Source organism: Penicillium malachiteum, assembly GCF_028827825.1.
Source record: "Penicillium malachiteum strain IBT 17515 chromosome Unknown utg000005l:1.0-9002435.0:326005.0-9005861.0, whole genome shotgun sequence".
NCBI lineage: Eukaryota > Fungi > Ascomycota > Eurotiomycetes > Eurotiales > Aspergillaceae > Penicillium > Penicillium malachiteum.
The window spans coordinates 7,943,937-7,971,322 of record NW_026643099.1 but is presented as its reverse complement, the minus strand read 5'-3'; the positions used below and the strand labels follow the sequence as shown (position 1 = coordinate 7,971,322).

General features: G+C 45.3%; 11 protein-coding genes across 11 annotated transcripts; 5 read left to right on the top strand and 6 right to left on the bottom strand.

Moving 5' to 3' along the window:
- Positions 1-338: 338 nt before the first annotated feature.
- Positions 339-818, bottom strand: N7483_012952 (uncharacterized protein; the record flags this gene model as incomplete). The annotated part of the gene is made up of 1 exon (XM_057096379.1): positions 339-818. One exon carries the CDS (start codon positions 816-818, stop codon positions 339-341), a length of 480 nt encoding a protein of 159 aa, XP_056942350.1.
- Positions 819-3,017: 2,199 nt separating this feature from the next.
- Positions 3,018-4,064, top strand: N7483_012951 (uncharacterized protein; the record flags this gene model as incomplete). The annotated part of the gene is made up of 2 exons (XM_057096378.1): positions 3,018-3,515; positions 3,585-4,064. The coding sequence occupies 2 exons, from the start codon at positions 3,018-3,020 to the stop codon at positions 4,062-4,064; spliced, it is 978 nt and encodes a 325-aa protein (XP_056942349.1).
- Positions 4,065-4,670: 606 nt separating this feature from the next.
- On the top strand, positions 4,671-5,691 carry N7483_012950 (aromatic alcohol reductase; the record flags this gene model as incomplete). Its single annotated transcript, XM_057096377.1, has 2 exons — positions 4,671-4,697; positions 4,834-5,691. The coding sequence occupies 2 exons, from the start codon at positions 4,671-4,673 to the stop codon at positions 5,689-5,691; spliced, it is 885 nt and encodes a 294-aa protein (XP_056942348.1).
- Positions 5,692-5,957: 266 nt separating this feature from the next.
- On the bottom strand, positions 5,958-7,619 carry N7483_012949 (carboxylesterase; the record flags this gene model as incomplete). The annotated part of the gene is made up of 1 exon (XM_057096376.1): positions 5,958-7,619. The coding sequence occupies one exon, from the start codon at positions 7,617-7,619 to the stop codon at positions 5,958-5,960; it is 1,662 nt and encodes a 553-aa protein (XP_056942347.1).
- Positions 7,620-9,090: 1,471 nt separating this feature from the next.
- Positions 9,091-9,309, bottom strand: N7483_012948 (uncharacterized protein; the record flags this gene model as incomplete). Its single annotated transcript, XM_057096375.1, has 1 exon — positions 9,091-9,309. The coding sequence occupies one exon, from the start codon at positions 9,307-9,309 to the stop codon at positions 9,091-9,093; it is 219 nt and encodes a 72-aa protein (XP_056942346.1).
- Positions 9,310-10,741: 1,432 nt separating this feature from the next.
- On the bottom strand, positions 10,742-11,729 carry N7483_012947 (RTA1 domain-containing protein; the record flags this gene model as incomplete). The annotated part of the gene is made up of 3 exons (XM_057096374.1): positions 10,742-11,163; positions 11,229-11,477; positions 11,552-11,729. The coding sequence occupies 3 exons, from the start codon at positions 11,727-11,729 to the stop codon at positions 10,742-10,744; spliced, it is 849 nt and encodes a 282-aa protein (XP_056942345.1).
- An 885-nt stretch (positions 11,730-12,614) lies between these two features.
- Positions 12,615-13,620, top strand: N7483_012946 (RTA1 domain-containing protein; the record flags this gene model as incomplete). Its single annotated transcript, XM_057096373.1, has 3 exons — positions 12,615-12,762; positions 12,827-13,075; positions 13,151-13,620. 3 exons carry the CDS (start codon positions 12,615-12,617, stop codon positions 13,618-13,620), a joined length of 867 nt encoding a protein of 288 aa, XP_056942344.1.
- Positions 13,621-13,834: 214 nt separating this feature from the next.
- On the bottom strand, positions 13,835-15,114 carry N7483_012945 (Zn(II)2Cys6 transcription factor domain-containing protein; the record flags this gene model as incomplete). The annotated part of the gene is made up of 2 exons (XM_057096372.1): positions 13,835-14,968; positions 15,046-15,114. 2 exons carry the CDS (start codon positions 15,112-15,114, stop codon positions 13,835-13,837), a joined length of 1,203 nt encoding a protein of 400 aa, XP_056942343.1.
- Positions 15,115-15,644: 530 nt separating this feature from the next.
- On the top strand, positions 15,645-16,040 carry N7483_012944 (cytochrome P450 monooxygenase; the record flags this gene model as incomplete). Its single annotated transcript, XM_057096371.1, has 1 exon — positions 15,645-16,040. The coding sequence occupies one exon, from the start codon at positions 15,645-15,647 to the stop codon at positions 16,038-16,040; it is 396 nt and encodes a 131-aa protein (XP_056942342.1).
- Positions 16,041-22,671: 6,631 nt separating this feature from the next.
- On the bottom strand, positions 22,672-24,823 carry N7483_012943 (molybdopterin cofactor biosynthetic protein; the record flags this gene model as incomplete). Its single annotated transcript, XM_057096370.1, has 2 exons — positions 22,672-23,381; positions 23,560-24,823. 2 exons carry the CDS (start codon positions 24,821-24,823, stop codon positions 22,672-22,674), a joined length of 1,974 nt encoding a protein of 657 aa, XP_056942341.1.
- Positions 24,824-25,429: 606 nt separating this feature from the next.
- Positions 25,430-26,935, top strand: N7483_012942 (protein kinase; the record flags this gene model as incomplete). The annotated part of the gene is made up of 5 exons (XM_057096369.1): positions 25,430-25,683; positions 25,741-26,072; positions 26,138-26,445; positions 26,505-26,667; positions 26,757-26,935. 5 exons carry the CDS (start codon positions 25,430-25,432, stop codon positions 26,933-26,935), a joined length of 1,236 nt encoding a protein of 411 aa, XP_056942340.1.
- Positions 26,936-27,386: the final 451 nt, after the last annotated feature.

Genomic DNA, 27,386 nt, shown 5'->3' with positions numbered 1-27,386 from the left:
ATTCGGACAATCGTCACGTCTCAAAAGATAACCTTGGGAAGATGGTCTAGGCTAGAACGGGCAATCACGTGTCAAGTCTAGTATGGATGACTCAGCCGTCACGGACCCCCCGAGGCCGTGCAGCCGGGAATTAGACTATGTCGCGAATGTCCCCGGCAAATTTATTTCCAAACATTCTTGCGATATTTTGAGCAACCAACAGACTTCAACAAAAATTTGAAAAGGCATCCAGTAAGATTGGTCGCATGAAAAGAGAAGATTCACTATGACCATTCCTATTTAATATACAATCCCATGGCCGGAATATCAAAGACCAGCATCAATCCATAAACTGCTCCTCACAGGGCATGAGAAAGACCCAGGATTCCGGCTGCACCGGCAAGTCCCACATAAAGAGCACCCGTGGCAGCAGGGGCTCCACCTGTAGAAACTGAGGTCGTGTCGGCGTTCGAGGAGCCAGTTGCTGTGGCTGTAGCGGTAGAGCCCGAGGTGGTGAACGCATCATTTTGAGTGGCAGTAGCTCCGTAGGACTCAATTGCCGCGTCTCGCGTGGACAAAAATTCCAGTACGCTCGCTGGAAGATTGTTGTACCAAGCCGGCATGGTACCAGCCATCTCCGCAAGCTCAACGGACAGGGCAAAGGCGCTGTCGTATCTGAAGGACGAGGCCCACGCGGTTGGCTCGGCGGTTGAGATTGCTTCCTCAACCCATATAGGCAATGTCACAAGAGATTCAAGAGCGGGATCAATCGCGGTAACGTCTGAGCTCGCTGCTAATGCCACGGTGGCAAAGACCATGGGAAGTGCCTTGTACTGCATTATGAGAATATTTGTCACAATAGATCACAGAATTAGGAAGGAAGCTGTCCAAATTTATTAATGAGCACTTGAGTTGTCTTGGGTTTCAGAGCACCACAAAGATAGGGCGGGATTGGATGAGACTTCAGCATCCACTGCTTCGAATACAAAAGGTAAATTACTGCGAAAGGTGTGTTCAAATCTTCCAAAGCTTTTCCCGTGGACCCTCATTTCCTTATTGATTGTACCCATGGGAAATTTCGATCCTAATAATACAGACTAGCGTGCAGGGTCCAGGTACATACTAGCTTCTCGGCCCGAATTCCTATCAATCTTTCCGTAAGATTGACATTAACGGGACGGGAGTTAGATGTCCACCTGGGCAGGGAGTAATGAGGGTATTGATGAGACTTAGTATCTATGAATTTCTCCGAATCGGTTAAATCTGCTCAGATGAGTATTGACCTTGGAAGCTTTATATAATACGCCAAGAAAATCCATGGTCAACCTTGGAAGTGGATTAGATCCCCGTGCTGCCAGTCACCAGTGTGTATTCCGTACTAGTGTCTAATCAATCTTTCCGTAACTTTGACCTCGGTTATGGGTTATGTCAACTGGCATATTGGCGTATAATCTGTCTGCCCAGGTGATTCCCAAGCTTTGCCAAGATTTGAACCTTGGAAGCTTAACGTTAGTTGTTTACCTAGCTCGTTCACCTCGCTACTGGTGCCAAACGGTTAGATATAAGACGGGGTCAAGGTCCGAGCCTTGGAAGCTTCGCATAATACGCTAAGAATATTAGATCCAATTCCGTGTTGTGTATCCGTACCTACATATTCCAAGATTCCGTACTAGCGTCCAATGGATATTTCCGTAAGATTCGGTAAGAGGAGGTACCACCTGGGCAGTTGACCTGGGTAGGAATCTCTAGGGAATCATGAGAACTCCCCCCACACCGCCCAGAAGACACTGGTCACTCCTCTTTAGTACTACCACATCATACATGCTAGTAGGTCAGAAAGCCCTGGAGGAAGAGCAAGAGAGAGAGAGGGAAAAAGCTATTCAAATGTTGACAGAAGGGCAGCTCTGGATGTCTTGGGTACCTTCGAATTCAAGTTGCACTCTGTGACCAGTGACTCACCACAATTTGCCCAAATCAAGCCCATTGAAGAACACACAGCATGAGTTTCCCACGTGGTTTTATGTTGTAGGAAATAAATGGCGGCTTTCAGCCTTTTCAGGTCACTTCTTAATTGTCCAAGATTCTCTTACAGCCATTGACCAGTACCAACTTCACGCACGCTTTCCTCAGTACATAGAACGCGGGGATACACTACCAAAATGTCGTCACCGCTACCGGAGAGGATTAGAGTGCTACCAACAGAAATATGGCGTCAAATTTTCTTGTTGGTAAGTAAATACCAATGCAGACCCTTGGAGAAAATAATGTAGTCGCTTACTTCATAAAAGCTTTACTGGACCGATCATGGCTCATTGAAATCGTCGGCTTTAACCAATCGCAGGCTACATGAGATTGCAGCGTCTATATTATTCCGAGCTTTGCATCTGAGAGTTTACCACTTTGGTAAAAAATGGCGTTTGGAGGATTTAAACACGATACCGTGGCAGCATGTCAAAGTCATTGTGGTGTCAGGCGTCGACTGGCAATGCGGTGTTGGGGACTGGGAAAAGAAGAATTTATTGAAAGTGATTGAGTCTGCCACTAATCTCCAAGAATTTCAGTTAGTTTGTTTCATGACATCCCTGGCCTAATAATATCTACAAAAGAGAAAGGGCACAATTTCGCTAACAGGCACGAAATTTTCTCTTAGCTGGCGGCACTATAGATACATACCTGGGTTTGCTCTGTTGAAGATCAACCAGCTTTATCCTCATGTCTCTGTGCATATCATTGGCATGAATGTGTGTTTGGCGCAGCGGAGGCGACCTCACCACCCAATTGAGCGGTCCATTCCTTATCTTCAGTGCCTGCAATCCCTGACATCAGAGTGGGATTACGCAATGCTTGATTCAGTATCCAAGCCTCCTACTAATGTCAGCTATCAAGCTCGTCTGAAGGACATCATATGCGCCAGTCGTAATTTGAAGACATTGAAGCTCATCCAAAGAGCATATGACTCGTGGCCCCCTGCACGAGGTATGATAACACTGCAGGAAGGTGATTTCTTGCCAAGACTGAAGCATCTATATCTTTCCAATATGTACCTTGATCCTACCCAAAGCCTTTTATGGGCAAAATTTCTTCAGTGGGAAACACTTGAAACCTTATCTTTGGTGAATGGCGAGTGGGGTGAATTGGTTCCCAGTCTCGCAAATCGGCTCACAAGACTTAAATCATTTGAAGTTTCCCTTTCCGAATCTTACCCCAAGCTGAGATATTGGTGGGAATTTGACGGAAAGCTGGATCTCCCGCCCCTTTACTGGAAGCGAGCAACCCAAGTGCGTCGACTTATCGAGTCTATGCCTCTTCTTGAGAGCTTTTCTGGCTATTTTGTTCCGCCATCGATTCTTGACACTCTTTCAAAAGTCCACCGCGAGTCATTGAAGCACTTACGGTTCCGGAGTGTGCGTCGCGGACACCAAACTCCGAATGAGGGTCCATTACCTTCAAGCATTGAAAATCCAGAAAATTTACCAGATCGGTTCCCTAATCTTCAGACTCTGGGCCTTGACCTTGACTGGACTGACCAAGAATGGGTGTGTAAGACTTCTTTCCCTTATGCATTATCGATCTTATCGCTAACTAAAATATCCTATATCTCCTAGCCCTTTGAGACTATGACCTATATCCGCGGACTCAAACATCTCAAACACCTGGAAATCAATATCTCAAGTGTAATATCCTCTCGAAAGCCAGATCTTGGTGTCCTCGGAGTCAATAAAATGGATGATAATGCCTGCAAGCGACTTGTGCGCTTTTTCGAATCCACTCCCGACAACATTTCACTTGGTTCGTTGCATATCAAAATTGGAGAGTGGGAAAACGCCAAGTGGAGCAGCAGAGCTAGATATCCAAGGAATGGCCCGCTGATTATTGGAGAACGCGACCACTCGGGCAGCATGCATTTTTATCGCGTTAATCCACCCATCCGCCATAAGGCTCCGCTTGAGAATCGTTTGAAACCCTATGCCCGGGATATATACCGAAGTCTCTTGGAGATTCACGGGTTTGATGACCCGGGCTTTATGGAAAGTGACAAAGTTGCTCGCGGAATATCCGATTCGGGATGGGCAACTTCCTCATAAGACCTTGTGAGAAAGATCAATTGATCATGCTACTGCCCAGGTGGTTTTTGCTATTTGCAGAATAGTCACAAGGAGTAATTTGATTTATTAAATAAAAATCTACGCCAACATTTGAATTGGATTTTGATTGTCCCGGCTAATGAGGCAATTGTTCCGGCCTCCAGTGTTAGTCTTTCTATTATGGCTTCAAGTTTCCATCATGATGTAGTGGCGATTTTGCTCAATAATCCAGGGCTCTTAGTTCGGAATTATCAAGATCAATTAGGAAAGCTGATTCACCGACCCCCAATTGGTAATTAAACCCGGAATCATTTCCTAAAGCGGCTATTCCGACTGCCCTAAATCCGCGCGCAACATTTCCGCCGTCTGACCAATTCATGCTTAGGTATAGCATCGTCATTCAATGTTCAAATTATGAATGTTTGTCAGCTTACATCTAAGTATCTCAGGCTCTGGATGTACGTAGTAATCAAGAGAAAAGAATCTGCATGGATATTACTTGTAGTAGCACTATAAATAAATTGAATAGGCAAGCTAAGTTCCTGATGAATTAACAAAATTCGAATTTTCAGTCCTCCGAGTCCTTCTGTTAAATCTACTATCGTCATGTCTCTCAAAGTTGCTCTGGCCGGTGTATGTTCATTTCAAGCTCAAGTTTTACCTGGGCAGGGCTGAGGCAGCCCTGCGTCACCTGCCAGTGTGCACCTGGCAGGCGAGCAATTGATTGATGGTTCCAAGGTTCTAGTTGCTGATGAAAACACATGTATAGGCCACCGGTAACCTCGGTCCTGCCGTTCTCGCAGCGCTCACCACTGCCGGATTCGAGATCACTGTCTTGACCAGATCCTCCAACAACTCATTCGATTCCAAGGTCAAGGTCGCCGAAGTTGACTATCAATCTGTCGATTCCCTCGAGAAAGCTCTTGCCAACCAAGAAGCACTGGTCATCACTCTCGGTGCTGTTGGCCTGGAGCCTCACACCAACCTCATCAAGGCTGCCGTCGCCGCCAACGTGAAGCGCATCATCCCAGCCGAATTCGGTTCAGATACCACCAACCCCAATGCCGCCGCTTTGCCCGTCTTCGCCGATAAGGTCGCCGTCCAAAAGCAGTTGAAGGAGATTGTCGCCTCATCATCCACTACAAGCTATACATCCATTGTGACCGGCCCATTCTTGGACTGGGGCTTAATGGTGAAGTTTTTGATTGATCTTTCTAGCCCCGAGCCCGTCCTTTACGATGCCGGAGAACGAAAGATCAGCGTGACCACCTTGCCTGGTATTGGAAAGGCGGTCGTTGGTGTCTTGAAGAACTTGGATGCCACTAAGAACAAGACCGTGTTTGTCCGTGAAGCTGAGTTGAGCCAGAAGGACTTGCTTCAGCTTGCAGGCAAGCAGGTTTCTAACGGCCAGAATGTCTCCACGGCCGATTTGGAGAAGGAGGCATTTGCTGAGCTGCAGAAACCCGAGCCCAATGTTCACACCTTTGTTTTTGGATTCCTCAAGCGTGCCATCTTTGGCGAAGGCTTTGGCAGTTTGTTCCCCGCTGAGAACCTGTCGAATGAGTTGTTGGGAGTTGGAAAGCTGAGCAATGAGGAATTGAAGGCTCTTGTTTCGAAATATGCATAAATGATTATTTAGATGAATATTGATGTGAGCGACATAGTTATTTACTATCTATTCTCCAAAGCTCTTTTTTCTTTGAGTTCCTGCCTTTGTTTACAGAAATAGAAAGACTGGCTTAATTCAAAGCTCAGTTTCTCCCCTGGTTCAAGTTTTCCAACGTTCAAATGTTATATGGAGGCAATATTTAATATTTCAATTGTGTAAACAAAAATTGTGTATTGATGAGACTGCTCAACTGTATTCAAAGTTTCTAAACAAATCTTTGTCATCTAGTAAGGTATCTGTTGATGGAAATAATCCATGATAAGGTTCACCTGCGCAGGTTTCGCAATAGGCACATTCCCGAAGTGGTTTCCAAGCTCCATGACAATTTGTGTGCCACTAGCATTGTTTGGGCTCCAGTGTGGCAATGAACCCTTACCAGTAAAAGATCCCCCGTAATTTGGGTTCAAAGTTTTGGCAAAGTTCGCCCAATATGACGACATTTTCTCTTGAATTTCAAAGTCCCACTCGGTAAAAGGAAGCAGGTCGGCGTTCGCGTAAAGCGATCTGAGAGCATACATGATCTCCGATTCGTGATATGCACCTTGGTTCTGACCAGGAGGTGCGTGTGTCCAGTAATATGTGAAGATCGGCGAAATAGCGGATTTATACCACTCAGTTGCATAGGCCCAAGAGCCAATCAATGAGGTGTCACGAGCGGCAGCATTCCAGGCCTGGTCGGCAATGACCTTGCTCTTGATATGCGAGCTGTTGAAATCGGGGTAGAGATTGAAATAGCGGCTAGAGAGATTGCCGTACTTGAGAGAGCAATAATACTCATACTCAGCAACGGTGTAGTCGGTCATAGGTGACGCGCCAGATTCATCTTTGTTATTGCCTGTAATGATCGGCACATCGTTGGCTGGACCGTGAATAAGAGACTCAATATACTTCATAGGAAGGACATAATCGTCCAGTACTGGTTTGAAGATCAATGGGTACCCAGTGCTGAGTGCAGTTACCCACCAAATCCATTCGCCATCCACGCTATCCTGAGACCCAATCAGCAGGTCTTCCATTGATAGAGACCGCAGTTCATGGATAGTAGAGACATTATGGAAAGCCGTGTAATTAGTACCATGCTCAAGGGCGGCAGACATATTTGTATATGATGTTGCGATGCCAGCTAAGAGGGTATCATATGGATACCGGATACCAGACTCAGCAATTGCTCCGTGGAAATACCCAGTAAACAATGGGCTATTGACAGCATGATAAACCTGAGAGGATCCAAATGACTGGCCCGCAAGAGTCACACGATCAGGATCTCCACCGAATTTGGCGATATTGCTCTGCACCCACTTCAAGACTTCAAGCTGGTCAAGGATTCCATAGTTGCCAGAGGTTTCATGGCCAGTAGTCATGAATCCTTCTCTATTGAGTTCAGGATGCGCAAGATACCCGAACGCATCATCACGTCGATTGAACGTAATCACAATCACGTCTTTCAAGGCCATTCCACCACCATACCACGAACTGTCATCACTTGTTGCATCAGAGCCTTGGCTCCAAACCATTACCGGAAGCTTCGCATCTGCATTCTGTGCGTTGGTCCAGATGTTCAGATTCAGGCAATCTTCGCTGATTTTGGTGCGGTATTTGCTGGGGCAAGCATATCCGAATTCGGTCGCATTGAGAGTCTCTTTCCAGGGCTGGCGTGGTTGTGGTGCTTTCCAGCGGTTCTGGAAGCCAGTGTCGGCAGCAAATGGAATACCTAGAAAGGCAGCCACATTGGAATGTGAGGTGTTTGGGAAGTATTCCTTGAGAGTTGATTCATTGAAGTATTGAAAACCTTCCACGGGCCCGTAGGATGTCTCAATAGTTTGTCCCCAAAGCTGGGCTTGAGCAACAGCAGCACCCAATGCCAATACACATAGACTTTTGGCCATTGTTCAATACCATGCGGCACAGTTTAAAAGCTTGCTTGATTGTTGAGTAGTACTGAAGGTAATGCGTCGAACAGATATAAATGGAGAACAGGGTAACTCAAGTACATACTATGAAATGACGTCGATCATCATTTTAAAAATACTACTCTCCGGAAAAATAAAGTAGCCTGAAGAGAATAAAATGACGCCACCCGTGAACAAGTAACGTTGGCGAGTTCCAAGGTTGATCCACTGTGATCTACATAAGGAGAAAATCACGAATACGGTTGCGCTATTCCGCAGTGAAATCACCAAAAACCCTTAAGTCCTCCCATCTTAGCCGCCGTACCCGTGTTTTACCTCCAATAGGACAGGTTTTGATCTGATCCTCGCAGGCATATTATTGAATAATATGAATCTAGATGTCTGGCTGTAACCGAGCCTGTCCAAAGTCTCCAGACATTAGCCAGTAATTCCAACCACTTAGATCGCAAGAAACAATCTAACTCGAGGCCTCAATCTGCGACATACTTCAAACATCAACCGAGAGAAGTGCCGATAACAATACTTGCTAATTTGGTATCCCCGTGGCCTGAGCACGATTCACTTATTGGCAGGCCTTCCAACCCTGTCATTATTAGCTATATCCGTTCAAATCATGATATATCCGAGTGGTGGATTCCAATGGTCTCCAAGAGCTTACTGCTACTAGTACTCCAGAAACGACGATGTATCTCCGCTGCATCCACTACTAGTTATAGTAGTATTGAAAGTGGCCCTCCCAGGTCTTCAAGTTGGTGTCGAGAAAATTCCCTTCGACTGACTATTAGATTCAAGTTTGAAGCCCCTCCAGGACTCTCACGGTTTTATCCGAACATTTGAAGTAGCTCCTTACTGTATAGTTAAGTCACGGTGTAGCATTTTCATATTTGCTATCAATGTGGCGGGCACAAGCTCTTGATGACCAATAGTATTCCAAGGTTTTCGAAAAGAAAATGGTGAATCTAAGTCCACGGGTAGAGGTGGAACTGCCAGTAAAAATTCAAGGATCTCAAAAGTGATTATGATTTTTTTGAAATTCATTCCTTTAAACATACACCTTTCAAACATTCTGAATGTTACAAATCGAACAGCTCATTTATAGATCGCCACAGCACCAACTCCGAGTCTCAATTATGATGATGCACACAAGTTTTGAATCGACACCACCTTATTTTATTTAGCTGTTCAAAATGGGTTGATCGAAGCTATTAACAGGTTATAGGGTTAGCTTATCCTCCACATAGCTTTGGCAATAGCTTCTAGTTATTAATATCCTTTTCATCTTTTCTATAATCACTTACCCAAATTATTAAGCCTGAATGCTGTCATCCATATATTCGCTCATAGTATTTCGCTGACTCTGGGGGTCATTCACCGGTGGGTGTGGTCTGTTAAATCGTTGATAAGAATTTGATTGTTGATAACTTGAAGAAATTGCGCAAAACAAAACTTACTTTGACATCTTTGGGTATCTAGTTCTAGATTCCGCCTCCAGTTGTTCTAGAGTTCTCATCCTGACTTCTCGCATATATTGACGCTGGGCCATTGGTGGATCTCGATGAGACTCTCCTTCATTATCAATGAAGGTGCCAAATAGAGCTGCTGCTAGCGAGACAGAGCCGAGTGAGGCGACAAGCACGATAACAATGATAGCTGTGTTGCTGACCATGTTTGCTGTTCAAATGTGATAGGGGAGAATATTATAGCCTGAGGTAGAAGTATTTTGCCGGCCCAAAGATAAAATTTCAGTTTTCAAAGAAGAACCTTGGAAGAACGAGGAAAGAATGTGTTGAATGGATAGGTACTTGCCTTAGAGGTCACTTAGGGCTCATCTCTAGGACTTATACAATTGGCCCTGGCAATGGACCCGTATCAAATTTCTCTCTTACTATTTTTATTTTGTTTCTATGGAATTCACCGGAGAGACCGAGTCAGAGTGCGTGTTATCCAGATATGAAACGCGCTTGTGTACCCTGTCCAGTAAGTCTAGATTAACCAAATGGTCTTTTAGAAAACCTGATTCACGTAAGCTCTGGACAAGCATTGCCCAGGTGTGGATCAAGAGAAAATCCTTTCAAGCTCAATGGTTGGATGCACGTATGCCTGTTTGACCATAATTTCCGACCTTCGTGCTTTTATTTTTATTCTCATCAAATAGCTTTGAATCCACAGGCATTTACATCGAACCGAACCTGGGTTTGGTTTAGCGCAGCCGAGAATAGTTGTTTGAATGGATTGGGAAAAAACCTGTCTTCGCCTGCATGTGGGTAATTTTAGAGGTCCAGTTACCCGAATGCAGAGAAAATAACGAGTACGGTCGAAGTCATTCAAATCAGATCAATTAATATTTTCTTCCGATTTCACTAGCGTGCCCGTATTCGTGATATTCGCTTAATACAGACACAACGCCACTGTAGATATGCCCAGGTGGATCATAGTGGGTCAACTCGCACCACCACATATGTGGATATCGAATTACTAGTACATTACAGTAAGTATTGATTTTGGATACTGTCACTATTATGGAGGTTCTGATTTAACTTGAAGCAGAAGACCTCCGAGTCGTAGCATTACTAGTACTAGAACTAAATGTTATTCTACATCCACCGCATTGAAGAAGTGTTCTTTTATGTCCTCAAATTTTACAATGAGACTCGGAGCATGTTCGTTGAGCTCCTGGACATGTGGTTGGCCAATTAGCTTACTATTTTGGGTTTGAATTTAAGGTTGCATGGTATATTGAGAAGATCCTTGAGGCTGAGGCTTCTACTCGCGCTTCAATCTCATTAGAGAAACGTAGATCCCGATTTTCTTCAGCTGATTTAATTGCGTTTTGCATCGTGATTTAAGAATTTGGAATAGATTGATCTAAAGCGCAAATTCGTGGTCATGATGGGCTAATTCCAGGTTTATATAACAAATGTTTGATTGAAGAACCTTACAACCGGAATTGTTGGAGCCGGCGGCGTTTCAAATGTTTGAATAGTTTTAGGGAAACATTCCAGCTTGGTTCACGGCCTGAATCAGATAATGAAGGGAGTTTTAGTCCGAGTTTGAATATTCAAGCTTCGAAAGAGCTCGATCTGAGTTGAATTGGACTATCAATTGCCATTCATCTCCATGTCATTCTGGTTAATAGCCCCCTTCTTCAAAATCTTGCTGGGATGGAACACAAGGAACAAGATACAGCATATCAACATCAGACTTGCGTCGAAGATATAAACAAATGCTTCTTTGCTCTGCAGGTACCCGTTGCTTCCTTGCACATATTCAGCCACTCGATAGATAGACCGGATCATGATCAAGGCACTCCCGCAGTAGAGCACCTTCATGTATCGGGTCCATGGAATAGTAGTCTGAATCATGCGGTGCATAGGAGTTGCAAGCATACGACGATGGAAAACGGCAGAGACGACGATGAAAAAGCCGAACGAAATGATCTGCACGATAAGACCCGCGACGATCACATCTTGTCCAAGCTTCTGGCCGGATGCTGTCTTCGAACTAGAAAGCATACCACCACCTTAAAAGTAGTGAGTTGAATATTTTTTCATCATGGTGCAATGGAGAAAGGAATTAGAAACATACCACCACATTGCATCAAAAATGAAACCACATCGCCCGTGACAAAGATTTTGGTAAGCCACGAGGGTCTCACAAGCGAATTCGACCCGCCGTTTAGAAGTCGAATGATTCGTCCAAGAATCATATAGATCGATGCTGCAAACAAGGATGGAGCTAATAGAAGGAAGAGTTCCTGGGCAACATAGGGCATAGTCGTCCAGTTCGGGGATTGTTTTGCACTATCGTATCTCGCGGCATATCCGAAGATTTCAACTTCAAATCAGAAATTCTATATTTAGCATTCACAGTCTCACAAGAATAGCCTGAGTTGCCAGAGGAACACTTACATAGTCCACCGATGATAAAAGGAATGAAAAACCAGCTTTTGTTGCGCCATATCTGCCAGACATGACCAGCAATAGCCACAGCGAAGAAAATAGCAAATGCAACTGCCGCTCCAGTGGAAGGGTTATAATTATAAAGAGCGAATGAAGAATCGGAAGAATCAGAGGAATCGGAAGCCATTGCAAATTGTAAAGAGCGAAGAGAAAGATAATGATAAAACGAGAGAAAGGACTGTTGGGTGGCAATCTAGCCGTAGTTTGAACAGGGGGCAAATATAAAGAAAGTGATGAAAAAATCTCATTCAACGGCTAGCTGGCATGTTTTATACAAAAATAGCTCCAGATGGACTCTGTTTCATACATGTGTACCACCCTCAACATTCGAAGCGCCCTCCTAGTGAAAATGGTGTAGATTTGATCTGCGTAGGCAACGATAAAGTTTTCCAATCAAGCAAAACAACAACAAGATACAAACACGCGTCTACGTATTAATAGAACGACTTCATTCAGTTGAAGGAGATATTCTTTGTGGACGGGTTAGATTTATCCCTTTTATTCAATGTTTTAAGTTGTGTTTTTCGTTCGTTCACGTAGGGTTCACCTAGGTTAGCAATTATTACGATTACGGGAGGCTGGGGCACGCTAAGGCCGTCAGGGTTATGGGTCCATGGCAATTACTAGCGAGTGCTATAATCTAACAAGCCTATAACATGGTAACGGTTCCAAGGTTGAAACTAAGATCCACTTGGACCCTTCCTATTGTGGATTAAATAACGAGAACGAGGATCAACAAAAAAAAGTATGCATAAATGTACTCCTCATCCAGGCGGCAAGATAATCCATATATAATTGTTTATTGACCGCCGCTAATTTTTCTTATATATTTAACCTTGTGTCGCCTCAGGATACAGACGAAGAATTTCTCAATTCAAGTTATCTTCAAGTCCACTTTCATTACCATATCACCCAAGACTATACCGGTGAAAACATCTCCAGTCGATTCATTTTTTAATTCAAAAGGGGGGAGACCACAAAACAACGAAAGAAAATATTGACATCCATCAATATGAATTGGGTCTACTACTACTACAATCCCTCCGAGGCAGCGGCCTGCATCTTCGTCGTGCTATTTGGATTAAGCGCGTTGATGCATTTCTACCAACTTATTCGGACGCGAACATGGTTTATGATCCCTTTCCTAATTGGAGGAATTCGTAAGATCAACCCTCAATCTCTATCTTTTGAGTTGTCAATAGCTAATAGTTGCTTCTGCTTTAGTTGAAACCATCGGATATGTCGGCCGTCTACTGTCGGGTATTCAGGCACCGGATTTCACCGAAGGCCCATATGTCATTCAGAGTACATTGATTTTGATTGCCCCTGCCTTCCTGGCAGCGAGTATTTATATGACACTTGGCCGTATCATCCTTATGGTCGAGGCGGAGAAGTTGGCGGTTATCAAGTTCAAGTGGCTGACCGCAATCTTTGTCTGTGGTGATGTTCTTTCTTTCCTGATGCAGGCTTCTGGTGAGTGCTCTATATTTTGCTATACTGTTTGTCTGAATGAAGACGAATGAAGACTAATCCAATAAATTCCCTTAGGCGCGGGTCTTATGGTCTCATCCTCCAGCCCTTCTCTTGGTGAAGACGTCATTGTTGGTGGTCTTATTGTTCAAATTATCTTCTTCGGCATTTTCACCATCACCGCCATTGTCTTCCAAACTCGCATCGCTAAGAAGCCGACAACCCGTTCTATGCAGCTGGATCCCATTTGGCACCGTCATCTTATGGCGCTCTATATCTGCAGCGCTTTTATCCTGGTTCGATCGGCGATCCGTGTTGCTGAATACGTCCAAGGATATGAGGGATACCTGATGGTGCATGAAGCTTTCATCTATATCTTTGATGCGCTGTTGATGTTTTTGACCATGTTGACTCTCCACTGGGTTCACCCTAGTGAAGTTAACTGCTTGCTGGGTCGTGGAAAGAACTACTGCGAGAAGGTCACCAAAATCCGTGACGTTGTTCCTCTTTCGACTATGGAGCCGCTCAGCGATATTGCGTCGGTGTGATTCCTGCCAGTGGTCATAGCTGGGTATTTGAGCTCGATTTGTTACGATGATGATGATTTTCAATAGGCAATGTTATTTAAGAACTCAAGATGTTTGTTTTGGATTTGATACAATAGTTTTTGACAATGTGAATGACAAAATTATTTAATAGTTTGATATGGATTTCTTGAAGATTTGTATCCACAATGATTACTAGTAATTTAAAGACTCAAATTTAATGTATACCCAGCACCTTCTCAGATGCCCAGCTCACATGAGGGAGCCAGTCAGAGTCCAGGTTTGCTAAAATTTCTTCTAGTACTTCGTGCCCCCATGACCCGATACACCAATTTCCTCGCGCCAGATGCAGGAATACAGCATAGTGCGCTAGGATCACCAAGGATAGAGGCTCCCGACGTTTCAACGCATCGACATAGTCTGCCTGTGCTCGGATAGCCCATCCACCAGCTAAAGTCATTGACGTTGGTTCTGCATATGCGAACTCAACAAGTCGTCCAAAGCAGCATATTGCCGAATTATATGCTTCAAGATTATGATCCGATTGAAGGGCGTACCGATCGTATAGTTTCCTGAGATCCTCAAGAGCTCTGATTGTGTCATCAGGTACAATAACTTCTGGAGAGGTCATATCGAAAAGAGGCGCAAATTCACTTGCTTGAATGAAAGCTTCATCGGCACTCATGACAGTCTCTACCCCACGAGCCATAGAGAAAACATCAATGAGAGCATCGAGTCTCGAGACATCCTTTGCGCTTTCCAGAGTACTTGCCAAGCTGAAAGCGAACGCAAGGCCAGCGAAGCCCATCATTGCTTTCGCATTCGAGTTGCTAATGTTGCTTAGTTGTTCTGTGAACATGGATAGAGCGGTACTCTTGTGGGCTATCGCTGCATCGAGCCACATGATGTGTTTTCCGTCCTCGCGGAGGTGTGACAAGTGTAGCGCGGAAAGCGCTAGGATACCATGCATCAAAAATGGCGCCTGTAGAGCTTCTCTCGTCACATGTTTCTCCCAAACTTGTCTAGTTGCTTCATTGCGTGCGAAAATCTTATGAGTGTGGTAGATCCACTGTAGCATAAGTTCGGCCTGTATCAGATTCAATGAAGGCGTATCCGCAGTTAATGATGAATCATCGGCACGGTCTCCTTCTTTTTGGGTCACGGTAGAATATTGAGATTCAGAACCTAATCTCTGTGATCTCTGATCCTCGTCTGAAGAGGAAGTCTTCTTTTGATATCTTCTTTTGGGCTGTTCCATGAAGGCCACTGGCCCCGTCTCAGCGTAGATGCATGGCTCCTGTCTCTGGTCACAGTTGATGCAGGTCGGGCGACCCTCGTTGCACTGGAAGTACTATTAGTATATGAAATTCTGAAAAAAGAAGAAAAGAAAGATGTATTAATCATAAATTGAAATATATCAACTCGTACTTTCACTCTCCTTCGCTTGCAATTATTGCATCCATGGCGTGACTTATTGTGTGAACGGCGGATTGGCATATCATAAAATGCACCCCGCTTCCAGTGATAGAAGGCGACAACAGGTTGAATGAGGTTGCACGGATATCATTAATGAGAATTGCCGAGGATAGAGTGATTAATGTCACCTGGAACTTGGGAGGAAGTGGGCGAACAGGAAAATTAGGACAGTAAAGAGGGTCCGATCGACCCTTGAAAGGGAGAACCATTTCAATATGGAAAGAAACACGAGTACGAGGAATCAGTGGGGCGGATCACGCATCATCCGTTAATTAGGAGAGTCCGATTGGTCTAACCTTAATTCCGTGTCATTGAACATGTGAAAACTTTGATTTTCCAAATTCCAACGTTTCAAACTTGATGCCCAGGATGTCCTATGCCCCCACCTGGGCGTACTTATGCCGAAATTGTGATTATTAATTTTGTATCTAATTTTATCTGATTTTATAATTTTATTAATTTGGCATGGGCTTTTTAATCAATCGGATGTGACATTCCTCCTTCTCTTTCTGTCGCGATCATCCACTTCCTAGGTGAATAACTTGAAAAAAATGGTTATACTACTAGTGGCAATCGTCGCGCTTTGTTGGAAGATTGGACCATTAATTCGCGTTTTATATACCAACTGGACTATTGCGAAGCAACTACGCGTTCCAATTATCATCACTCCCTTCGTCCCCAAATCTCCTCTTTGGAAATATGTCCAGTCGCTGCTTCCAGTCCATCTACCATACTATTTGGCGAATCTGCTACAATTTACACGAGTTATGCGGGACAACTGGATGTACCACGAGAGATATACGATTTACAAGGACTATGGTGAAGTTTTCGCGTTAGTCACGCCTACTGGAGTTGAGGTTTATATCGCCAACGTGGAAGCCGCGCGCCAGGTTTTGACCAGAGGACGAGACTTTCCGAAGCAGATTGAATTGATGGGTAAACTATGAGGACCAATCCACATGATGAGAAAGTTGTTCTGACTTTAGTGACAGGCAAAATGAATGTCTTTGGGACAAGCCTCGCAACTGCAAGTCCCCTACCTATCCCCCATCTACGCGCAAGAGTGGTCAAGGAGATGTTCTAATACCTTTTGAAACAACAGGTTGAAGGCTCGGACTGGAAACGCCATCACCAATGCACCAAAGCCGCATTCTCGGATAGAGTTCACGAAGCCGTGTGGAGCTTTTCCTGTGCCGAAGCAGCCGAAGCACTGGCCAAGTTATCATCAGGAACCGTCAGCTCTACACAATCGGAGATGAACCATCTCAGCTTTAGCGTCCTGATGCAAGCTTGTATGGGAGTCGAAAAGACCAAGGACACCAAAACAAACAGAACCAGCACGTTTGATATCAAGACTATAGAGAAACACTTGATACAGCTTTTGAGAATCATTTCAATACGTAGGCCACCGACCCTGCGCTCACTGATTACGATGCGGATGCCAGGCCTTCATCGCCAACCGAAAAAAACAAGGGCAAAGACCCGGGCCGAATCCTTTCCACGAGAGTATAGAAAACCTGAATTCGTTTTTCACTAGCCTGATAGCGGACTTCAAGGATCATCCAAAACAAGGGCATAATTGTCTTTCCTCTATTATGCCGTCTCGGGATGCAGAATTAGTATCAGATGGTGAGGTCAAAGGTAACTTGTTTCTGCTGATGTTTGCAGGGCACGAGACTACTGCAAATACCCTGTTGTACATTGTCTATTTGCTGGCAATATTTCCGAAATGGCAAAATTGGGCGATGGAAGAATTGGATCAGATAGTTTCTGATATGCCGCAAGGCATCATGCCAAAAGCGGAACAAATATTTCCCCGAATGACGCGTTTCAAAGCAATAATGGTTTGAACTCTCTAACCCTCAACTCCAAGTGTGTGTCGATTCTAACTCTTTGTTAGTACGAAACGCTTCGTCTTTATGGACCCGTTCCCAACCTTCTTCGCAAGACTCTTCCAGGTCAGCCGCATAGAATCACTACCTCGCAGGAGCGGAGATTTTAATACCTGGAGACATCAAACTCAATGTCGTCACAATAGCTTTGCACACCAACCCAAATGTCTGGGGATCCGATGCTCTAGAGTGGAATCCTAGCAGGTGGATTGAGACAAGTAGGCCATCTGGCCCAGACGAGATCGACCAAAGAAAACTTGTCCATCTTTCTGCGTGGGCCGAAGGTCCTCGAGCGTGCCCGGGAAAGAAGTTCTCGCAGATCGAAATGGCTGCTGTCTTTATGACCTTATTCAGGCAAACGGCAGTACAGCTTGAGCCACGGCTTGGCGTAACTGTTGATCAAACCCGGATCGATGCATTGAAAATAGTGGAGGACAATAATGTTCGTCTTACTTTGCAGATGGCAAACCCGGACCTGGTCCAACTTCGATGGATTTCAAGATAGTAGAGCTCATTCCCACCTTCAGCGAGCCCTTCTGTGTTTCAAAATTCTGGTGTCCCAGGCGAGAGCCCTAGGCACCACGCTTTCTATGTCTATAATTACAATTTGTATATACTAGTTCACTGAGTGCGAAGGGCTTCCTATGTTCCTTCATAATAACCAGTCTAATATTATACCCACACCAGTTATTCCCTATGTATTGTCGGGTCATATGCATTTGCTGCTTCAATTTTGGGATACCTAAGTATGTGTTGTGTCATATAAAATGAAGGCGTACGGAAAGCCAAGGCATAATCGTGGCGTGGGGGAAGGGAAGGAGACCTCGTTCAAATGTTTATATGAAGGTGGAGCTTACAGAGCGGACCAATCACGTGGCGGCCAGGTATATTATGACTCAGCATCATCCGTGTGGAGGTCATGTGACTACGCGTCAAATTATAGATTGAACAACGCGAATGCTTGCTCCTTTTGCTTCGTATAAGCACCCACTTCACCCTATTCCTTTCAACGCTGCTCAGAAGTCTGTTTCGAGATGGTGACAGCTAAATTATTGGCCTTTAAGAACCTCGGTCGCTTCAGAGCTCTTGTCAACTGCGGATTTTTTCATATGTTCGGTGTTCAGCAAATGTCTTGTTTCGCCTTATGCCGTCCCGTGTTTTGCCTTTTTAGGCGACTTGTACAGCCATTCCCTCATGGATCCAGTTGCTATTGCTTCGGCGGTACAATTGAAGTCACCACCCCAACCATTCTCCGAGTCGGCTCTTTTCAAGACGACAGATATCGCGGGTATCGCATACCGAGATCACGACTAGTGGCTTCGATCTTGACGGATTACAAGTACGAAAGTGTGATCGGCCCACGCCCAGAACAGCAAAAGACGGCTTACTATGCCCGCGCTCTCAGTAGCCAGGCGTCGGTTCTCCAATGCTGGGCAATTTGCAGGTCACGATTGGATGGTCAACGTATGTTTTCAAGGATGGAATGCGAGAGAAAAAGCAGGTGGAGCACGTCGGGCGCCTCGTTTGAGAGACCGTCTTTGGGAAGCACCAACGACAAAGCTTCGATCATGATTGGATCATGCTACATTCTGTGATTGGATATCCTAGGGCATTCTTCTGGGGTAGTTCGGGTATCCAGAGCCTAGAACACGATGGTTACTATTACACACACTTGATTGCGCCAATCTACAACGGTCCACTCGTCGGAATCAGTCCTGAATTCCCTGGATCTGCCCAGACAGCTTCCATAGTTGAGATTGTCGCGAGGCTGTTGTATTTTGTTCGTTTTCAAAGTCCCTTTGATATCCGTGAGGATCTTCAAAGGTTATATAGACCGTTGGCACGTTCCGGATGGCAATGTTTCTCTCTACTTCAGTTGAATGTTTTTCAATCCAGTTCGCTTGTGTGGCCTTTTTCAACGTTGCATCTTGTCTGCTGTTCCGTACGTACTCCCACGAAAGAGATACCTGGGTATCGGCTCCTGTTATTCACCTCTTCGATTCTGTTCTCTGGCCCCGGGCCACTGCGTGCCTTGAATTTCGGCAACAGCCACCGATTCAATTTCTATCAGAAAATCCAGACCACCCGTGTTAACCATCCCTTTGCGACGCATGTTGTAAATGATCGATGGGTGCCGACCTATCTCGTGATGAGCTTCGTTCATTACATCTCCCCCGTGGAAAAGGCGATTTTTTCAGGATGTTCTTTGTGCGCCTTGTTATTCTGCCCTCCCTTGTTGGAGAGGAAACAAAAACTTATCCCCGAGGGCTCTGTACCACACACAAAACACTGGCTTAACGTTCAAGACTTTTGTCCTCGTCTTCCCGTATGATCAAGTCCAAAAGTGCGAGTTGCCTCATCAATCAGGTTCGGTCGATTTTTTTACGCTCACGCCCTCTCTCGATTCTTTCTTGACTTCGTCGGGATTATGGATGCTGTGGGATATCGTTCATCTGGCCTGCATTAATTTTCCGGTATCGGCACTCAAACCCTCAAGTCCACCCTTTTTTCCGAATAATCACAGTCGTTCTGGCCAGAGGCATTGGGAAATTCTCTCTCGCTTTCTTCTACTACTTCATCCTGGGCTAGTGTGTTGGTTGCTTACCCGTGGTCGAACTACCCATTGGGTGATATGGGACCTCTCTCAAGAGCGGATCAAAGCTTCGGCTTGTCTATGTCTTCCTTTGGCGATCATGTGTACTCAGCTAGCCCACGAGTTCAATTGAAAGAAGCAATGAGCAAGGATTATATCAGCCTTTCGCTACCAAGGAACTACTGCCAGATTTTTGGATACCAACTGGGCTTCGAGTGGTCTGAGTGATGAGCTCAACGGATAGGTGTTGGTCTATGGACTGCCGCTTCCTCGGGGAGCGGCCCTTTTTTTTTCTTATAAGTTCTCCCTGATTCCTACTATTGCGAATACGAGCTAACTACTCAAGCAGCGAATTACCATGTTCTTTTATCGCGACCAACATACGACGTGGGGAAAACTGAGGGCAAACAGAATCACAGCATGTAAGAGATTTCCCCTTGAATCGACTACCTATGCAAAACCACAGGTTCTAAATTGAATGGTAATAGCACCATAATGAATAGCTTGATGGGGTGCCCCATACCAGACGATGCACGTTCTGTTTTTTTCATGTCATGTTTTGCTATTATACATACAAGATTGCCAGTTCCAGCGATTTCACATAACACGATCCTAGATATCTCCGAATGCACACCCTCTGGGTCATCCCAGTGTCTACCATGATAAAATGATTGTTGTGGTTTGGCGCATTGCAGCTGAATTGACCCGTGCATCTTTAGCGTGCACATCAGAGCGTTCCTCAACCCCAATCCCTGTCAACTGCGCAATCTCAGGGAAGGGATAGGGAGGAAAGTCATTCCGGCGTCCCCAAACACGTCCAGCAATTTCGTCGTTCTAGGAAGATCCCATGCACTATTTCCTGCGCGATTGACAGTATTCATCAAACAACATGCCGGGCGCAATGAATCCGATACTCGGTCTATTGCAGCTTCTTTTTTTTTGAAGGGTTCGCCGAATAGTCCTTGCTAAACACAGCAATAGTTCACATGGAATGGCGAAGGGGATCGTCCGTCCTCATTTGCTGTTGATGGAAGTTTAGTATCAACCTCTACATGAAGACCTCTCTATTAAGCTGCACTTACACGTGGCCTACTACTCTTTAGTAGCAGCGGTAGTAGGTTTTCAATATCAAAGGGCCTCCTTGTCTGAATTTCTTTTGAACTCTTCCATGCGTGCATGTTTGTGTCGAAGGAATGGGTCCCAAGAACAGGCTGCCCGATCAATGTTGGTTTGATGTGGAAATACATACGTGCATTGAGCCTCCATACTTCTCCTGCAATAAGAATACATTCGACGTTGACCTGGCGTAATTTTTGTGCCACGGCTATTTCTTGTATAACAAAACGCCCCAGAATTCTGGAAGAAGTCTCTTTGGTAAAACGTTGTTCTCAATGCTCTTATAGTAGTGGCATGTCATGCGGGCTGTAGTAAATGTGTGTACACATCGTACCTATCGAGGGATGGAGGACGGATGGAATATGTGTGTATCTGTGTGTCATCTGTAGGAGAGAGGAAGGTGATATCTCTACAGGGAAAATGTGGACCACCTAGACATTGGTCCCAAGTTCCAACAGTACCTGTTATGCCTCCAGTGGTATTCAGTCATACTCCAGGATTGTCGATGGAGAAAGAACTCGGGAAGCATGATCCCAGCTCCATTTGAAGATGGACCCCAGTCCTCATGATCTTGAAGTCTCAACCAGGAGACACCACCATATGCACATGTGGTGAAGGAAGTAAATCCCAAAACTGATTCACTCAAGTATTATGGCCTTCAGTATGGTTGGGTGGCTGGAGATAAGCCACTTGAAAACCCAAGAAAAGTAGCTCGAGCCCTAGAGCGTCCCCTTCGTCCACTGAGTGTATCTCTTGCGGGTTACAGTGCTTTGAAGCTAATAAAAACTGCATGTTAGTGGGTGAATGATTCAGCTTGGAAGGAAGGTTATTGGAGTGTTTTACAGTTTTCAATATGGTTGCCGAATAGACGGAGTCGAGAAGTGCCAGCCCTGGAGTGCCACTCACCATTATTCAGTGAAAAGACAGAATTCCCCAGTAGTTCTAGCATCACATATTTGGATGCCAGGATTCCTTGGCTAATTTTCAAGGGTCCAGTCTTTAGCTTTTCAGTATCTAGATGGGTATCCAAAACCTGAAGCATAGCTTTCCAGCTTTCATAGATGCCTCTGTGGAGACAGCCAACCTTGGAAGTGGTGATGAAGAAAGGCAAAAGACCGGAACTAACTGATAGCTGCAGCCCGTACTAGAGAGGTTCACCTATATTCCAGGCTTTTGTTCCAAGGTTTCAAATCTGATATATAGGCTCATTAAGCTACATAATGTTTCAAACACAAATACAACGACGTGCAGCATCTAGGCAATATATCTGTTGAGCAGCCTTCTTACCGTTTTATGCCTTTTCCCACTCCAGGTTCCTTGAGAGAGAAGGAATTCAAGGTTATGGCCATGTGTGAAACCGATGAAGCCAGGTTCAGGATAGGGGTGGAGTCGATGGAGGTAGTAAAGAACCCGCCTCATCAATTTGAAGCAGAATGTCTGGCTGGCAGGTAGACATGCGTATCTTGTACCAGTATCTAGAGCATTTGAGGTCATAATATCAAGATGGCCAGGAGGGCTCCATAAGTATATAGTAAACAAAAAGAAGTTGATAGATCAACAGTGTAGGGAGGGGGGAGTTGAAAAGGAAGAGAGATAATCTTGAAGAACCTCGCTCTGTACCTAGGTGAGCCCCCACTTTGTTCAATGTTCGTCCTTGGTTTTATTGTCATCGTAATGAGAAGCTTGAAACTTGGAATGCGTGGTTATACTGCATATCTGGGAATCTTGTAGGCATTTCTATTTTCAGTGGCATGCGTATACCCAAGGAACGCACAGCAGACCCACTGAGAATTTGAGGAGTGGAAAAGCACATGTGCAGTGTCTGGGTCTAGCTTCTTCAAGTTCCAAATGTTTGAATAGAATGACCTAAGATACAAAGGTCTGGAACTAAGTCTCTTTGTACACTACACCAGGCAAGTTCCGAGACTATGGGCAAGTATTATCATTGGCTCCAAATACTTCTCTTAATCCTTCAGTTTAGACTTGCTCTTCTCGTACCCAATGACCACTTTTTCCACCTTGCTTTTCTATCAGTCGTACATTGCCAATGACCATTCCTTTGTCAACTGCCTTCAGCATATCATACACAGTCAGTGCAGATCCCATAGTAGCCGTCATAGCCTCCATCTCGACTCCCGTGCGACCAAAACAACTGACGGTGGCGATAATCTCCATAGCACCATACTTTTCTCCACTGTCAGGATCTGGCTCGACCAGTTCCACGCTAACCTCGACTCCAGTAATTCCGATCCCAGGATGACACAAGGGAACGATGTCTGGAGTTCGTTTGGCTGCCATGATACCGGCAATACGAGCAACGCTGAAAACGTCACCTTTGTGTGTTCCTTGCCCTTTTCGTAGCAGCTCCCAAGGCTTAGAGTTGGAGAATGAGACCATGCAAGCGGCAGTAGCAAGTCGTTTTGTCTCCGGTTTTTCGGTGATCTGTGTCATATGCACGGTCTGAGAGGGGGTAAGGTGCGGAAGTTCAGAGTCAGATACAGTAGGAAGAGACCGAGGGCTTGAATGACCGGGTTTCTGGGGTGTGGATTCCTCAGCTGCAGACTTGGAGCGTCCGGTGTGGTAGAGCCGAGTTTGGTATAGACCCGCGGAAGGCGTGAGTAGATGGAAAGGGATTCTTGTGTTTCTTGCCCGTGGGCTAAATGATGACCATGAGGATTTGTTACTATCTATTTCACCTATCAGCATAGAATACTCGCAAATTGATGTCATAAGTACATGAATTAAATGCAGTCTCCGAACATGAAGCAGCCATCCAAATAGGCCGTTGCCTGTGTCAAATACATGACCAAGATGTACATGTCGTAAATCATTTCAGTCGTTAAAAGAGAATAAACGCCTACCCACCAATGAGAATCATAGGTCGATTTTTCATATTTTCCAATTGTCCCATGCCAGCATGTTTTTCCTTCTTACGCTTGACGGCCATCCCAATTATATCCAAGATTTCTCGCTCGCGCTCATGTACCAGATTACCCTCATCGCTGAGACGGGCTGCTGTTTGGACCCGCTCGAGCAATTGAAGATCTTGTAAGGCAGCTTCATCGATAGGTTGCCCGTTGTTCTCGTTGCGAATAATATCACGCAGCGAAACCTCGGCGTTCCCGAATAGACAAACCTTGAGATTACCATCGCCAGTGATACGTAATCGATTACAAGTACCGCAGAAGTTGTGCGTCATGCTCGTGATGAACCCGACACGGCCTTCAAAGCCGGGAACTTGGTAGGTCTTGCTCGTATCGTTCTTATGATCGACCACTTTTTCCAGTGAGGGGTACTTCTCCCGAATAACGGCGAGCATCTCTTGATAGGAAAACATCTTCTTCTTATTCCACTTATTCCCATCAAACGGCATGTACTCGATGAAGCGCACCTCGATGGGTTTCTCACGGCCCAGCTCGACGAACGGGAGGATCTCGCGATCGTTCATACCGCGCATCACCACGCAATTAATCTTCAACTTGATTCCAGCACCAACTTTGTTCATTTCCAGAATTCGGTCGATGCTTTTCATCACGGCATCGAATCCCTTGCGTCGCGTCATAATTTGGAACTGGAAGGGATCCAGTGTGTCCAGACTGAGGTTGACGCCCGTGAGTCCCGCCTCCACCATGGGATCAAGCTTTCGATGTAAGGATATCCCGTTTGTCGTCAGGCAAAGCTCACGAAGCCCGTTTGGTCGTAGCTGCCCGATCTGTTGCATCAAGGGAACAATATCTTTTCTGACAGTTGGCTCGCCACCGGTCAACCGAATCTTTGTAACGCCCTGAGAAACGAAGAGAGAGGACAAGTAGACGATTTCTGGGGTTGTCAATAGATGCGCTGGTGGCGATAAGTCCACTCCTTCTTCGGGCATGCAGTATACGCAGCGGAGGTTGCATCTTTCCGAGACGCTGATCCGTAAGTAGTCATGTTGACGGTTGAAAGTGTCTGTGAGGAACTCGGAGAAGGGCTTCACATCTTTTAGGCTCGCGGCACGGGAAGTAGACGTAGGTTGTGGAGGGAGTTCGGTCGAGGTTGTGGAAGGCGCGATAGAGCCGGTGCTGTGCCACCGACTCGGCGTGGAAAAGCCCCGCCGGAGGTGGCGTGAGAGTGTTCGCCTATATAACATAGCCGGGGCTGTTCAGGTAATACAGGAAGACATCCTTAGAGAAAACAGAGCAGAGATAAATGCATTCTAGAATGAAAACGAGGGGGGCGAAAGAGTCCGCGGAGCAGTTATCGCATGGACATGCCCCGTTATCTGCCACACCCGATAATAGAATGTGTTGTATTAGTAATACGAGGCTCGGGGGACTCCGCGGCGATTCTAAGAAATTGAGACGTATCGATGCCAACTGGTACAAATCTTTGGAAAACAAAATCAAGCAACTTTAAGTGTCAAAGTGGATACTCCCCTGGGCAGGTATGTAGCTTTGGAATTGATTCATCGCACTAGGTACACCATGAGCCCCCAAGACCTACCGGACATCAAGGGATCCATCCGCAGCCATTGACTACGTAATGATATCGCTCTTCTGTTGGTATCAGCATAGACAACACTTCCTCAATTACATACCTCCTTTCGTGCTCGACATGAGCCTCACTATCCCATCCTCTAACATGTCTCAGGCGTGATTAGTTTTGTGTCCGTATCGCCCACTCCGGTACCCTCCCCCTTGTTTATCACGATCAAGTCCGTGGAAATCGTAATCAAAGGATATCCAGAGTCTATTCTATGATCATGAGGCGTCTTGCACAACAACTAAAACAGTCTATTTTTGGGCGATGGCCTTCTCCAGCCCGGAAATTTCCACAACCAGGCACTTTTCTTGACGCGAACTCGAAACTAGAGGAGGAAACGCTCAAAGGATACTTACCACACCATTTCTACCCTGTAAATATCGGTGATATGTTTCGCTCAAGGTACCAGGTGGTTGGAAAACTCGGCTATGGCAGCCATTCTACAGTATGGCTTTCCCGAGACCTACAGTAAGCACCTACGCTGCCCAGGTGGGAACGTTGAGGTTCTAAACTGAGAAATTGTAGGCAGCATGCTTATGTTACACTGAAAATGTATGATCATGAGTCTAGCCATGCAAGAACAGAAAAAGAGGTGTACAAACATATAGAAAGCCTCAAATCAAGCCATACGGGCTTTAAACTCGTGCGGCGCGCTATCGATGATTTCGAAATCAGATCTCCAGACAATGCATATTCTTACCAGTGCCTCGTTCACCCTCCTCTGGGTATGAGCTTATGCGAGTTACGCCATCGGGCTAAAGGGAAAATGCTTCCGGAGGATTTACTTAAGCCTACTCTGATTCATATACTTCTTGCTCTTGACTTCCTTCACACGGAGGCCGGTGTCGTTCATACCGGTATAATATTCCTCATCCTAAGACTTCTTGTCTCCTTCCAGACCACCTTATTGACCAAATATCAGACATCCAGGAAAACAATGTCATGCTCGGCGTGGAGGATGAGTCAATTCTCGTCGATTTCGAGGAAGCAGAGATGTCCAACCCCAGTCCTCGTAAAGCTGTTGATGGTCGAGTGATCTATGCCTCCCGGAACCTCGGGATCCCAAAAATGCATGGTCGCCCTATTTTGTCTGATTTTGGGGAGGCTCGCTTCAGCCTGACTCTTGGTAAACGCTGGGAAGATGTCCAACCATTGGTATATCGGGCCCCAGAGGTTATTTTAAGAATACCATGGGATGAGAAGATCGATATTTGGAATCTAGCAACTCTTGTATCTACATACCCTAACCCACATTACTCAACAAAGCAAAACACTGACTAATTATCTAGACTTGGAATCTCTTTGAACAAGGAAGTCTCTTCAAGGCCCGCGATTCAAATGGAAAAGTTTCAGACAGTCACCACCTTGCCCGGATGATCGCAATCATGGGCCCACCACCTAAAGAAATGCTCCAAGGTAGTGAGTACGCAGCCAAGTTCTTCGATAGTGACGGTATGTCTTTCTTTCCTTTAATTTCCCCTGTCTCTCTCCCCTTCTTATGTATTCAACTCTGTAGAGTCCTGACTGAAGGATTCAATCAGGTAACTGGAGAAGCGCTGCCGAAATCCCTTGCACATCTTTGGAGAAACTGGAAAGGAATCTGCAAGGTACACAACAAAGTTCTTTTCTCTGCTTCATGCGGAAGATGCTCCAGTGGCAACCGGAGAATCGAGCATCTGCGAAAGAATTGTTGGCGGATCCTTGGCTAAGGTCGATTTAGTTCACTGTGTACCTCATTATCGACAACCATGATACTCCCCGGTCCTTTGAGTCTCCGAATTTTCCCATTCTACCATAATTCAACGTTCGAGATGTCAAAAAGAGATATAGAGAATACTTACACTTTAAAAGTTAACTTGCAGTTGGAACATTTTCAAGTGATCCGTCCGGAGTGCCTATTTTTTTTGGTCTTCTATTTACCGATAGGAGGCGGACTTTATAACCCAAATAGTTTTTAGGATTCATTCATCTGGAACCACTCGGGATGAAATGCTGTTAGTTTAGTCCCAATTGAAATTTCCAGTAATCCACTATGGACGTATGTACTTCCGCCTGGGCTTATTGAAGATTGCATAGCTGTAAAATTGCGTAGAAAAGTACTAGTAGCATGAATTTATGTTGAAAATTCGAGCAATGTAGCCCTGGTGCATATATTTAATGATGAGATGAGG